We start from the raw sequence: 15,231 nt of genomic DNA on the forward strand, positions 1-15,231 counted from the left end.
CTAAAACCTCAAATATCAGTAAGGAGTGTGGGTGGGTGGGCCCTCCAGGGCACCATACTGGATCGGTACCCGGTGCTCCCAGCAGGCACCGTTACGCCCATACCGGGGTGTACCAGTCATAACCTTCCACTGGTTGTAAGTCACGTACTAACAGCATTTATTATTTTAATCGAGGCCTGCTTTGAACTAGCCAAAGGATGAAATGCTATCCTGCCGCAGCCTGAGGAAATAATTGGAACACTAGTTCACCCTTTGATGAGATACTAGCTTTTAAAAAGACTCTTAAAGTCTTAATATATTCCCCAAATCTTTCCCCCTACTATTACTCTTTAATAGAGAAAAGAGAACAAAGATCAACTTGCCTTCTGAGCATCTTGATGTTTCTCAAAATTGACAAAACCAAATCCTTTTGAGCGGCCAGTATTATCTAACATGACCTTGACACTCAAAGTTTTTCCTGGAAGTAGAACAAAAACTTTTAGGCTAATACTACAAGAAAGAAGACTTTGATGGAGTGCTGAGGCACAATATGCTCAGCTCCATTCATGGATAGTAATGGATACATGCCAAAAAGTACCACATTCTTCTATTACATTTAAACTTTTGGCTCACAGAGAAATTTTACTCCAGGGAGATATTTTTCATGTCTTCAAATTCTGCAATAGAAAATTCAAATTTGTTTCATGACAGTTTATGTGACCCAGAGTTGCTTAAATCAATGGCTAGCCATAGAAATCAAATTATTTCCTAAACACTATAGTCAACTTTGTCATTTTATATATCTTACAATGAAGTCTTCCTCTTACCAAGTGCATCCACTTACTAGATAGCTCAAGACAAACAAGTCAGGTGTTCTGCCTATCATTAGAGGGAAAGAATTTCTAATTGATATTGAAAAGGAAGCCATTTTTAAACCAGCTTACGTGTAGCTTTCCATAATTCTGTACCCTCCAAATATAATGGTTATCAGTTTTCATTCCTTAGGGATACTAGACAAATTCAAAAGGATTAGGGGAGATATCTGAACAGCAACAGATGGGGAAAATGTCCCAAAATATATCCTTAAAAACAGATGCAAAATTGTTGTACCCTTATGGCTTAGATTATTATTTCAAATTTTTACTTCACAGTGGAATGTTTTTACCTATGTGGAAGTAGGTTAGATCACACTACTGGCCGTATCTTTTGCACAAAAAAACTGAAGCAGCATCTAAGCCAGTGATGGGCAACCTTTTTGGCGTGGTGTGTCAAAAATCGGCAAAAAATCGAGCATAACTCGCGTTGTGTGTCACTTCGACAAAAACATAATTTTGCGCAATTTATAGTTTAAACTACAAAAATATATAATTGCAATATAATTGTATTTAATAAACCAAAAACAGTGTGAAAAATGGTCATCAGTCACTTTTTTCAATGCCATTGTAACTCTGGTCACTAAATGTTTTCCCCCTCCTCAAGACTCCTCACTTCTTCCTTCATTCCTCTTGCTTATCTACCTTCACCTTATCTGTCTTCTGCTCTTTCCCTCTCTTCCTTCCTTTCTCCTTCCATCCTCTCTTCTTTCCTCACTCACTCCCTTCCTCCTTTTCTCTTCCTTCCTCCTTCCATTCTTTCAGCTTCATTTCTTTTGCCTATCTACCTTCTCTGTCTTTCTGCTCTTTCCATTTCTCTCTTCCTCTTCGCTTCTGTTCCTTCCTCCTTCCCTCCTTTCCTATTTCTTCCTTCTGCCTATCTACCTTCACCTTCTCTGTCTTTCTGCTCTTTCCCTGTCTTCCCCTTTCCTCCCTCCCTCCCTTCTTTCCTTTCTAGTTCCATCTTTTCTTCTTTCCTCTCTCCCTCCCTTTTTCTTTTTTCCTTCCTTCCTCTTTCCTCTTGCCTATCAACTTCATCCTCTTTGTCTTTCTGCTCTTTCCCTCTCTTCCCCTTTTCTTCCTACCTCCTTCCCTCTTTTCTCCCTCCCTTCTTCTTTTTCTTCTTTTTTCTTCCATCTTCCTCCTTCTCCTCCCATTCTTTCTCCTTCCATCCATCTTTTCTCCTTCCATCTTCTCCCCCCTCCCTTCTTCTTTTCCTTCCCCCCTCCCTCCTTCCTTCCTCTCCTTCCCTTTCTCGCACACAGGAAGGGGAGGGGAGGCTTTCTAGTCACTTTCACAGCATAATTTCTTTATCTAACTTTTAAAAAACAGTGTGCAAATCAAACTTGAGATTTTCATAACCTGCGAAGCACCAAGTGATTATCTTCTGTTGTTACAAATTCGCAGCTACTCCATTCTTTCCGATAGGGAACTGCATTTCCCAAGATGCCTCAGGTCCTCAAAGCGCTGAACGCGGTTTTGCAATTGACTCCAGCGAGGCCCGGTAGCTGCCGGCTGGGGTGGCTGTCAAGGCGCTGACAGCGGAGCAGACGCGCCGTTTGTTACTGCTTCCAGCAATTGAGACGGACGAGGGAAGCGGTGGTGGCGGACGTCAGCAGCGACTGTAACGACCGCGCGGGGTGCGGAGGAAGAACGGAAGGTCCCTCCCGCCCGCGACAACGGTTCCAGCCATGGACGAGCAGGCTGGCCCCGGCGTCTTCTTCAACAACAACAACGCGCTGCTCTTGCCGCCACCTCCGGGTGGGAAGCAACCACGCCTTGCAGACTCGCTTCCCACTGCAGCACAGGCATGGTTGCTTCCCATCCGGAGGTGGCGGCAAGAGCAGTGCGTTGTTGTGTTGGGGCCAGCCTGCTCGTCCATGGCTGGAGCCGTCGTCGCGGGCGGGAGGGACCTTCCGTTCTTCCTCCGCACCTCGCCCGAGCAGTCGTTACAGTTGCTGCCGACATCCGCCACCGCCGCTTCTAATTAATATAATTCTCCCTCTCTTTTTCACTCTCTCTCCAGCACACAAACGCAAATGCATAGGGCAGCCCACCTCACACACAAGTAACTCCGGGCAGCTTACAACATTATGATGCACGTCTCCCCATAGGAGAGGAGATGGGGAAGCCGGGGGCCCGGAGATCACCCGGGGGATGCCGAGGATGCCTTACCAATCGAAAGCCGGCATACCTCGTCATAATGGGGGATGGATTTCTTGCCAGGAAACGCGAGGGTTGGACAACGGCGGAGGCTCGGGTTTGTTTTTTTTCCCGGGAATAAAAGTGAACATAAGACTTCTAAATCCCCAGCAAGAAAAGAAATGCAACTGTAGTGGTCTCTCCCCCCCTTCCTCTAAAGAACAAATGTTATCCTGCCGCAGAAGCGAAGAAATCTCAGATTTTGCCCTTCTGCAACAGCCTCCCTCGGGATCCCGCTCCTCCGCTACAGATGCATCGCGTCCCAACAGCGGAACTTCACAGCCCCAAACCCAGTTTCTGGGTGACCCGTTGAGAGACTAACTGCAAAGAAGGAAACTCACGACTCGCTCGGAGCTCTGCCTTATCCGTCTCCCCACCTCAGCGCGGCCCGTCTTGGTCCAGACCCTCCGCGGCTCCGCCCCCCACTCATCCTTTTCGCAGCCGAGGGAAGGAAAGGGGGGGGAAGGCTTCTGGCGGCTCCCTGGCAGCGATCCCACTGCCATCCGCCCTCCCCAGACTCCCTCCCTCCCTCTTGTAGCCCGCCCCATGCGAATCCCTCCCCTGCATCTTCTCCCAGGTTTCTCTCTCAGGGAAGGGAGGCTGCGGGCTGGCAGTAGCCGCCGTGGGCTGGCTTCCCCCCCCCCGCCCCGCCTCACCTCGCCTCCTCCACTAGCCTTTGTCCCTCCACAGTAGGGTGGCTGGGGGGAGGAGACGGCCTGCCTGCCCAACTCCGCAAAGGGGGAGAAGGAGAGGAGGGCTGTCTCCTCCCCCCAGCCGCCCTGTGGAGGGACAAAGGCTAGTGGAGGAGGCGGGGGGGGGAAATCCAGACTCCCTAGGGAAGGCCTTCCCTTGCTAAAGGCTGCCGCCGCCCACTCTAAGCGGCAAAGCCTCCCGATTCCCACCAGTTACTCACCAGTGAAGCAGCAAAAGCAAACAGCGAAGGCGAAATGAAATGGAGACTCGTGCGGCGTGCTTAAGCGGACTCCAGCCAATCAGTGAGCTGGCTAGGATGCCGCGTGCTTAAAGTTTTCCATCCCAGCCAGCTCACTGATTGGCTGGAGTCCAGGCCGGCAGTTGATGATGGGCGGGAGAGCCAGCGAGCGCCGAAATAAAGCGGGGTTTTTTGAGAAGCGGGCGGGACGCGGGAAAAATGATGAAAAATCGTTCCTGTCCTGCCAAAAGCGGGGCGTCTGGTCACCTTAGGGATGAATCCTGTGCGTGTCACCCCAAATGGCTACGCGTGTCAGCACTGACACGCGTGTCATAGGTTCGCCATCACTGATCTAAGCCATGGTGGCTCAGTGGATAGAATGGCATATTGCAGGCTAACTCTGCTGACTGCCAGCAGTTCGATCCTGACCAGCTCAAGGTTGACTCAGCCTTCCATTCTTCCAACGTTGGTAAAATGAGTAAAATGTTGGGGGCCATGTTCGGACATAGTAAACTCCTCAGAGAATGCTGCAAAGCACTGTAACACAGTATATAGGTCTACTGCTATTGATATAAGTCTAAATGCTATTGCTATTCTGCTAAGCTGTTAAACTTATGCTCACAACCCATATTTTATTAACAGTACTTTTCACTGCCACCCTTACCAAATTTTGAGAATATTTCCTGCAGCCTCTCATCAGTCATGTCCTCGCCAAAGTTTTTGATGTAGACATTAGTGAATTCCATTGCTTTGGCTCCATATTCTGCTTCTCGCTCTCGGCGGGACTTAAAGTGGCCAACAAATCTGCAGGGTCAAGACAGGAGATGTGAAACCATCTCTTAAAAGGGTATTGCAGGGCAAAAGAGACCTCCTACTCTCTTTTATTCAGCTGGCAAATCATGCAGCTAGGGCACTTCTTCCTTTCAGGTCTGCAAAACTAAAGCTTGTCTTCTCAAGTGAATCTTTTAGAAGCCAAATCTCGATAAAATTCAGAAAGGGGCAGGATTGTATGCAGAGGTGGGTTCCTGCCAGTTCTAATCTCTTCTATAGAAGAGGTTCCACAAATCTACAGTGCCATTTAGAACCGGTTCCAGCTCCCTCTTCCGGCCATCCACACATCATCAAGATGAAGAACAAGAAGAGGAATTCTGGGAGTTGAAGTCCACAAGTTTAAAAGCTGTCAAGATTGAACACCCCTGGGGTTTTTTTCCTAAAGAATTAGGGGTGCAGGTGTCTTGTAACTTGACAACTTTAAGACTTGCGTGCTTCAAATGCCTGAATTTCTGAGCCAACATTTTGGTTGCTAAGCAAGAGCATTGTTAACTGAGTTTCACCATATTTTACAAGTTGGCCATTCCCACCCAATCACATGGCTGGCAAGCCACTCCCACTCGTTCACATGGCCAGCAAGCCACTCCCATAAAGCAGGCCACACCTACAGAAGAGGTTCTAAAATTTTTGAAACTCACCACTGATTGTATGCTTTGGTATGTTTGCAAAGGTATTTTCTGTAGGGCAGGGGTCTCCAATCTCTGGGGGGGGGGCATGACCTATTCGGAATTGGGCTGCATGAGTGGCTGGCTGCACAGCTCAACTTGTGCAAGCAGCAGGCCAGCAGGCAACCACATACATCACACCGGCCTGCCACTAATACAAGTCAAGCTGTGTGCATGCACACCAGTCCATCACCAGAGTGGCCCAGTTCCCCTCTCTTCCTCCCCAGCCAGGCCTCCAAGCCACAAAGTTTAGGGAAGCACTGCTTTAAGGGAATCCAGAAGTTAAAGAATGAGATTAAGAAGTGTTTCTTATTTCATATATTTTTAAAATACATGTTTCACCCTTAAAAATAATGTTTCTAAGTGTGCAGTCAATTTTTTTTTAAAAGAGCAAAAAAAGCCAGTAAGTTTAAGAATGTTGCTTCATAGATTTAAATTATTATATATAAAAGGGAAGAATAAAAACTGCTTCACTACATTCATACTTTGTATCAAATTTGTAGATTGATTTCAAGATGTACAATATCAGTTAAAAAAAGCTATAATTTGAGATTTTTTTAAAAAAATCCAAAATAATATCTGCAGCATTCAAGCGAATTGACTTTGGGGAGAAATCATCAGGAGTTATTCCTGGTGATTTATTATTAAAATATCTGTGAAACCAATATGAAAGTTAATTTTAATATTACAATTTCAGTGCTATAAAATGACTTTCCCCTTTTATTTCCGATTCCGTTCTTCTAGTACACTTTGAATTGAAATCTCATGGCAACTTGTAAAGAGAATCTGGGGACCACAATCAGGGATTTGTGAGCTACCAATTGCTTTTGGCAATTTAGAATAGAACAGAATAGAATAGAATAGAATAGAATAACAGAGTTGGAAGGGACCTTGGAGGTCTTCCCTGCTTAGGCAGGAAACTCTACACCACTTCAGAAAAAATGGTTATCCAACATCTTCTTAAAAACTTCCAGTGTTGGAGCATTTACAACTTCTGGAGGCAAGTTGTTCCATTGATTAATTGTTCTAACTGTCAGGATATTTCTCCTTAGTTCTAAGTTGCTTCCCTCCTTAATTAGTTTTTACCCATTGCTCCTTGTCCTGACCTCAGGTGCTTTGGAGCATAGTTGGACTCCCTCTTCTTTGTGGCAACCCCTGATTTCTGATCTAAAAGGTCAAATCTGACCCCAATTGTGATTAAACTCCCAGGCCAAATACTACAGTAACCACTCCAGGATATAGAAAACACCTCATGCCAATTGATGTATTTGGTAAACCTGACTGACTTCACTGTCAGCCCTGTCTAATAAAGGATCTACTAAGTTTCAAAGATTCAGAGATTCTTGCTTCCCAGGAGATCCTAGAACTGAACCTGGACCTTATACATTCAAAGCACACATTTACCATCAAGACACAATTGTTTCTTTAAACTATACAGTAGATTCTCTGGTCACGACCATAATTTGTTCCATAAGTTTGGTCGCAACCGGATTTGGTCATGACCCGAACCTAATTTTGGAAATTTGGCGCTTACAAAAGAAAATGGTGCAGAAGGGAAAATCGGCTGGGGGCGGAGGGGTTGAATTTTTTGGTTGGAATCCGATTTAGTCGTGCTCAGAAGTGTTCATGACCAGGAGTTCTACTATACTAGAATTGCAGGGGAAAAAATTCATTGCACCACCTGCTCAGGCTTCCACTTACACCTTGCGATCATTTAGCAGCATTCCATTCATTGTATCAATTGCTTTATTTGCTGCCTCGTGGGTCTCAAAATGGACGAAGCCATAACCCCTAGATCCATTCTCATCACAAACAACCTGTAAAGAAGTTTAAGAGAAAGGTGAGAGAAAGAAAATGAGGCACATCAAAACTTGGAACCGATAATCAGTCCATTGCTTGCCTTTCATATTCCCAATTCTTCTCAGTTGCCTTTTATATTCTCAGTTCCCCAAGAATAATAGTTATCACCTGCTTAACCTGAAGCCATCTAAGAATGTTGGATTTAGGTCTCATAATCTCCAACTACTAATCAGTCTGTTGATGCTGGATGGAGATTATGTGGATACTGAATGGTAGCATATTTGGAGAAAGATCAGATTATACCAGGGGTCTCCAACCTTGGCAACTTTTAAGACTTGGCAAACTGGCTGAGGAATTCTGGGAGTTGAAGTCCACAAGTCTTAAAGTTGCCAAGGTTGGAGACCCTGGTTTATAAAGTTCTAGAGCTCCCAGTTCCAGGGAGAAGAGGAACCAATATGTTGAATCTAATCTAATTCGCTCCCTCAAAATCAGCTGCTCTTCTGGAGCCATTCTAGTAATTCTGACAACTGAAAAACCATAATCTCTTGTCCTATTCTGAAAAGATGCTGCGAGAAAGTGGGGAAATGATCTAGATCAGGGGTGTCAAACTGGCAGCCCATGGGCCAGATGCCTCATGTGCAGGCCACGCCCACCCCAGCTCCGCGAAGGAAAAAATGTCATGAAACATCATGTGACATCAATGTGACACAGCAAGTGTGACACCCATGATCTAGATGTTTCACCCAAGGGAAAAATAATTGAAAGTCTTGTTAAATTGAAAGCGATCAAAGGTTGATACTGCAGCTGAACATTGATAAGAAAAAGTGACACAAGCATGAATATATTTTAGACTTCTCAATGAAAATGCATCATAAAAAGGAGAACTATATTTCATGATTTCTGAAAAGGTTGCACCTACTTTGCAAGAAAGAATGTTTCCAAAAGTTGAGAATGTATCATACAAGGCTTTGTTATCAATGGAATCATCTAGATTCTTGATAAAAATATTTCCGACACCTGATTTCCTGAGCCCAGGATCTCGCTGGGACCACATGATACGAATGGGCCGACCTTTTATGACTTCAAAATTCATGGTGTCCAAAGCCCGTTCAGCTTGAAGAAGGAAAAATAAAAACACATTCATTTACCAATAAACCCAACACAAACTTGGGAAACACAAATTGCAGTGCACCAACACCTAACTTTTCAAATAGTTCAGAATTATCAACATAGATTATTTTCAAGAAAACAAGAGATGGGATAAGGGTGTAAGAAATCACTGGTTTTCACGGAGTTGTTTGCATGTGAAAGCCTAAATTTAAAATGATCAAAATGAAAATGGTAATAAAGAACTGATTAACACGTAAATATATCCTTCTGCAGCATATTCATTGCATTTTTTTATTTAACTAAACTTTTTTTTCTGATGAAAAGCTTAAATTGTACATGGTCAATTAGATGTTTCAGACATTATTTTGGGAAAATAAAGGCCCTATCGGAAAGTATGAATTTAGAGTGATGTTGACAGGTTGAATTTGTGATCATTAACATTAACATTTATATTTGATCCATTGTTGGTGTCTGACACCATTAATAAAATCCATAAGGACAATTTTGTGCGTTAAAAATTAACATTTGCATTTGCAGATTATAAGTAAAAGAGGTGGTCCTTGTTTCAGCACTTGCTTCCTCAAGACAATATTATTTTTAATCATTTTTTTAAAATTAAAAGCACTTGTTCTCCCATTTCTTCAGATTGAAATAGATCAACAAGTAGCATTCAGATTTCTAACAGGAGAGCAGAGACTGCCATTAAGAACTGGAAAAATATGTCACATTTTAAAATGGATAAGCAAGTCTGAGTGTTAATACAAATACGAAAAATAAGAAATATTGATATAAAACATATATGAAACATTAGTTCAAAGTTACTAGCCCTGAAAAGGATATTACACCCCTCCTCCATCGGAAAAAGGAAAATAAGACTGAAGAGGAAACCACGTCTTCTCAGAAAAGACAAACTATTTGGAGTAAAATAGTAAAAGAAAGTGTATTTTAATATGTATTGCATTTGCATACAGTATTAATATTAAACCAAGCAAAGAAAGTCCTTACCATCAGCAGGCTGTTGAAAATTAATGTACGCATAACCTAGAGAACGTCGCGTGGAAACATCTCGACAAACTCTAATGGACATGATGGACCCAGCAGGTGAGAACTTCTCGTACAACATGGCTTCAGTAACATCTCGATGCAGGTCACCCACATAGAGAGAGGCTAGAGGATATCCTGGGCCACTAGCATTCATGGCTAATCATCTAGTGTAACTTTGGAAGTGAAGCAGAACCTAGTTACTACTAAGTTGCATAAGGTAGACTTTTGAGACACAAAAACCACATGGGGTTAGAATAGCTAGGATAGCGCTCAATGTAACTTCTTCATGTGCATCTGACAACAGTGCAATGAACAAACTCACAGGTCTACCTAAACTAGAATCCTATCCCTTTTCCATAATCTCCATTATATTGCAATAAAACTAGAAGGGGGAGTAAAGGAATTCAACTCTCTATATGCAGAAAACAAGAAATGCTAGTTAGAGAATTCTGGGAGTTGAAGTCCACACATTATAACGTTGCTGATGTTGAGAAACATTGCAGTAAACTGACTTGGTACTTCTTTGGAAACTATTTTATCTTTATATCTTCTTAGTGAAGTACAATGGGCTGAAGTTATACTAAGCTCACTATACTTCATGATAAGCTATTATCCCAAGATTGCTAAACTGGAGTAAGTATCCCAAGGTTGCTAAGTTTTATGACCAAGCAATTTTCAAAGCCAGATCACACTATTCAAAATCCAACAGTATTCTCAGAAGAGGTCATTGATAAAATGGTTTTATACTGGAAGAAGAAACTAGGTCTTTTCCAAACTGAGTTCTAAACCTTTTTGAGTCTTACAATGGCTTCCCACACTAGTGCATAGGCATATATGGGAGAAATAACATATGAAGCATCTTATATAAACTTTTGATAGTAGACAAGTCATGAGACAAGGACTCTGGTGAAGTTCCACTTTCTCTACAGGCTATTCACTACTTATCTCAAGTTTAATGTTCTGAAAGGGAAGGTTTAACTTCTTTCCCATGTTTTCTTCTCTGTAGGATCCATTTTAGCTTCCTCTACTTAATGCAAACCGTTATTATATTGTTCATTTGCAGAAAAAAAAATCATTATGTAGCTAAAACTTACATACCTCCCTTGTGCTTTCAAAAAAGAAAGATAAGAAACTACAAACTCTCATAATGCTTAATTCTTACTGCAACTTTTTTCTGTGCTTTTATATGGTACAAGTAGTGAAGAGTTTTAAGAGAAAGATTGGCCAACATACTAATGCCATGCTTCTTTAATATTAGAGGATTCAATGCTGTACCAATTATTTCCCTAATTTTTCAAAATTATTTCAAAAGAGAGCTACAAAAGTATTTAATTCTAGGGAAATTATAAGAGCACCCTGGATGATGGATTCTGTAAAAATGATTTTAGGTTTAAAAAAACATCTCAAATCTATCAATAGATAAAATAATATTTTACATTGCCAATAATTCTTAATTCTCTCACCTTATCATTTCTATTAACAACCTTCAGTTGGTCAGGTTAGGTTGAAACTGGTAACAAAACTATCTGGAGGAATCCAGGTTGTGGAAAGTTGCCAAAATGTTTTGATTGGATGCAAAACTATTTTTAAAATGGCCACTGTTTCTGGGTAATTAATTTAGATGCAACTCAACAAAGTTTTTTTTTTTCAATGAAGAGCTGTTTGTTTCAGTTCACTACCTATGCAAATATACCAGTTATTATTAATATCTTAGATTAGTCTTTCTCAATCTGGCATTCTCAATCCTACAAATCTCAGCCCAATGTAACCAAAAGATGACAGACAATGCTGGGAATCATAATCTCAGTTGGAAGCTATGAGTTTGAAGAAAGTCTCTCCAGTCACATCTTTCCAATTCAGCTCCGAAAGATTTGAGAAGGAAGGTGGCAAAACCCTTTTACTTATTTCCACATTTACCTATTTCAATTTCAAAGACATAGAGGTTAGATACTTTGCTGCATCATTACCTAAGAAAAGCACATGTATGTTTTCAGTAGATGAAAACAGCTACCACAACCATTTTTCAACAATAAACATAAATAAAAGAAAGCAAATGCGTGCCTTAGGACCAATGTTCATTTACTCCTTACCTTATTGTTCTAATCTAATTCTGGGTCCTCCCTGCCCCTAAAACATAGCTTCACAACCCCTTGCTTAGCCTGAATAATGGGATGACTGAGCCATTGTCACACAGCTGGCTTGTGTAACTGAGGAGAGGTAGCTGTGTAGGTACCACACACTGGATTATATCTCAGTCTACCACATTTTAAAACAGCATGCTGCTTAAATCCAACCTATGCAGCTATGTTATGTGTGCCCCAAAAGTAGTTTAGTTGAATAAACCATGGTTAGCTTAATTACAGACAAGCATTTTTTACAAGCTCAACTACTGGCTACAGGGCAGTCATGAGAAACCAGTCCATTGCAGGACAGAAAGTCTCTAATGGATCTGGTCTAATCAATACAACACACATTTGAGTTAAATAGTTCCACTGCTCACTTGCCTGTATTACCTCAGTCCAATTGACTTCTGAAAATTAGTTTCCCCTTTCAACAAAATGGACTGCTATTTGAGTAATTATGCTGGGGCTCAAATTCCTGGACCCACCCCTCTCTCCATCAAGCACACACTTACAGCAATGGAAAACCACCAGCAAAAAGCTCTCCTCTTGCACAGGTGCTCTCTAATGTGGAGAAGGTATTCAGAATCCCATAGCCCCACCCCTTCCACTCACAGAGCAGCAGGTGTGACCACCAGACAATTCCTGTTCCTAACACCCTAACCAAGCTGCTAGTCCTCTCCAATGAATCTTACAGGAGCAGATCAAAAGCTTGTTCTTCTCAGCAGCATGGAGATTGGGGTTGGGCAGTGCCTTCTGGCAAAACTCTAGCTCAATGTCTTCTTACAAGAAGCTTCAAGACCTTTGAAAAACCACATTTTTATCTGTGGTTTAAACCAATTGCTTAAGTAATGAGCTATTAACCCCTGAGTGCAAGTTGTCTTTGACCTACAACCACAATTTTTGTTGCTAAGTGAGACTTTTCTTACGTGAATTTTGCCCCGTTTTATGACTTTTCTTGCCACAGTTGTTAAGCGAATCCCTGCAGGGGTTAAATTAGTAACACGGTTGTTAAATGAATCTAGTTTTTGCGTTGGCTTTGCTTGTCAGGTCACAAAAAGGGATCACATGATCCCGGGACACTGCATTGGTCATAAAAGTGAGTCAGTTGCCAAGCGTGTCAATTTTGATCACGTGAGCATGGTGATGCTGCAACAGGCATGTGAAAAGAGTCATGGCACTTTTTTTAGTGTCTTTGAAAAGTCACCAAATGAACTATTGTAAGTCAAGGATACATGTATACTGCTTCAGTTCATACAATGTTCTGAGAAAGATGTTCAGGAATGGGGCTTTTAAAAATGTCACAATAGCAGCTGTGACTGAGTACTTAAAGCCATGCTCCTTTTTTATGTGTATGTACAGTACATATAAGGGGAAAAAAAAGCAGGGTTTTGGTGGTGATTGCCATCTGGAATTTCTTGATACTCCCCCAAGGATGTTCCTAGCGTTGGGGTTAAGGAATTGTAATATGACCTCAGAAATTCAAGGTAAAGTTCCTTTTCAACCAGAGAAATTCATTGGGTGATTTGGGGTACTTGTTCTCGAGTCCAATTTATCCCGGAGCAGGGCTTAAGAGGAGGAAAGGAGGAATATAAGCTATCTTGTACTCCAGGAGGAATGGTAGGGTATAAGCCTAACAAGCCACATTTTTGTCTGATATGTTAAATTCCATCCTTTGGGTTAGTCTGTCATGAAAACCATTCTCAAGCACATTGTTTTGACTACAGCCAATGCTGTTTATGATAACACTTAAAAACTGGCTTTCCTGTCAGGCCTGGGGCTAAAGATTGCAACCCGCCCGAATGGTATGAATGTTGTGTTTTAATGATATATTGTTCTATATGTTAAAAGTTTCTCTCCCCCCCCCCCCCGTTTTTAAGTTGTAAGCCGCCCTGAGTCCCCCCAGGGAAAAGGGCGGCATATAAATAAATTTAAATACAAATACAAATACACTGACATTTTATAAATTCTGGTATTTTGAGGACTAGATTAGATATTCCTATATTCTAGGAATAAGAGGACAGAAAAATAACAGATCCTTGTTGTAAGCAATTCATGTGATGAAATACTTTAGATCCAAGGCAATTCATTTTTCAACCTTATTTCTCATGAAATGTAAGTATTCGGAACCCATTTTTGAAAACTACTTACACTCATATACTGTATATGCTAAACTTTACAAAAAAATATGTTGAATAGAATCTCTATGGAAGTGCCAACAATATTTGCAAGAGCTGCATTTCACTGTGTATGCATTATAGGTAAGTCTTACTAACCAATTGCCCTGTTCGGACAATGAAGGGATTACAAGAGAGTTAGTAGGCACACTTAGGGAATACACATACAAAGCAATAAGCTGCCATTGGCAGCTACAAGAACGCTATGCAATGGGTGAGGGAGTGGGGGGAAACGTCATGTGATTTCCCATTTAGCGACTTAACACAGAAGTGCAGGTCTTAGCTGTGGTTACTAAAGTAAAACTACCTATCTCTTTCTTGCCTCTCTAGTTGATTTTACAATGGACGCAGTATCTTTGACATATTAGTGTTTTCAGCAAAAATAAATCATTCATATACTGTATAAATGCAATATGCAGATTGTTTGTTATAGAACAGGGGTGTCAAACTCAATTTCATTGAGAGCCACATCAGGGTTGTTTGACCTCAGGGGGCTGAATAGACATGGCTGGGGTGGGTGTGACCAGTTCAATCTCCTTTCGTCTGGGCGCGGCCCTCTTGAGCTCTGTTTTTGCTGGCAGAGGGTTGCAGGAAGCCATCTCAGCTGAAAATGGAGCTCCATTTTTGCTGGTGGAGGCACCGCGGACCAATCTTTCAGTTTCCAGGGCAGCCCTGTGGGCCAGACCTAAGCACCCTGCAGGCTAGATCTGGCCCGCAGGCCTTAAGTTTGACACCCATTATAGGATGATCAAGCCACTTTCCAACTTACAGTTCTAAAATATAAAACTCCAGCATTCTAGGAGGCTAGAACCTCACTCACTGAACAAACTCAAAGAAAATCTTGCAGGCACTGTGAATGGGGTGGGACGACACATGCCTGACTTTCATATTTGCATTGGATATTATACAGATATGCCATGACTTTATTATGGCTTGCTAGGACACCAATGCTTGGGATATATGGCATATCTCCTAAAATACGATTGCTAAATCTGAATGAAATGTAAAATAGCATAGTTCAGCCATTGCTAAGGTTTATCTTAAGATATTTATCACTAAAGACACTTATCACTATATCTCAAAATTGCAATAGTATGTACCACTACATACTACATCACAAGAATATCCCCTATGAATAAAACTGATTTCCCTGGGGTCCACATTGGGCCAATTTTTATTGCAGTTTTCAAAATTAGTATTACAGTCAGCTCAGGCATTTTGGAAGAGCTGTCAAAATTTGCTTCTGCTTTGCCTCAAAGACTTAAACCAAAAGGAACATGCCAACATGTCCCACTTTGAAATTGCCTTCGAGTCTCAGACCAGTCTGAAATTCTATTCTGTAATCTCTGTACTTCCGGATCAATTATAAAATATAAAATCTTGTCTTATTTTTGTGATAAACGTAGCTTTTGAGCAAATGAGTTCATACTTCATTTCAGAAAGAATCTGAGGACCAATCTACTTTGAAGTTAAAAAGAATTTAAAACATTCAAAAAGGTT

At 41.7% G+C, this 15,231-nt stretch overlaps 1 protein-coding gene across 1 annotated transcript in view; it reads right to left on the minus strand.

The window, feature by feature from the left end:
- PABPC1L (poly(A) binding protein cytoplasmic 1 like) overlaps positions 1–9,598 on the minus strand; it is a 29,801-nt gene extending 20,203 nt beyond the window's left edge. The window contains exons 1-5 of the mRNA XM_087720399.1: positions 9,396–9,598; positions 8,200–8,393; positions 7,182–7,297; positions 4,649–4,788; positions 363–457 (exon numbers count right to left, since the gene is read on the minus strand). Of these exons, the coding sequence (XP_087576525.1) occupies positions 363–457; positions 4,649–4,788; positions 7,182–7,297; positions 8,200–8,393; positions 9,396–9,588 (738 nt within the window). The 5' untranslated portion in view covers positions 9,589–9,598. The remainder of the gene's footprint in view (positions 1–362; positions 458–4,648; positions 4,789–7,181; positions 7,298–8,199; positions 8,394–9,395) is intronic.
- Between the last annotated feature and the right edge of the window lie 5,633 nt (positions 9,599–15,231).

Source organism: Thamnophis sirtalis, unplaced genomic scaffold (genome assembly GCF_051295495.1).
Source record: "Thamnophis sirtalis isolate CommonGarterSnake01/CBP01778 unplaced genomic scaffold, rThaSir2_p1.2 scaffold_7, whole genome shotgun sequence".
NCBI classification, from domain to species: Eukaryota; Metazoa; Chordata; class Lepidosauria; order Squamata; family Natricidae; genus Thamnophis; species Thamnophis sirtalis.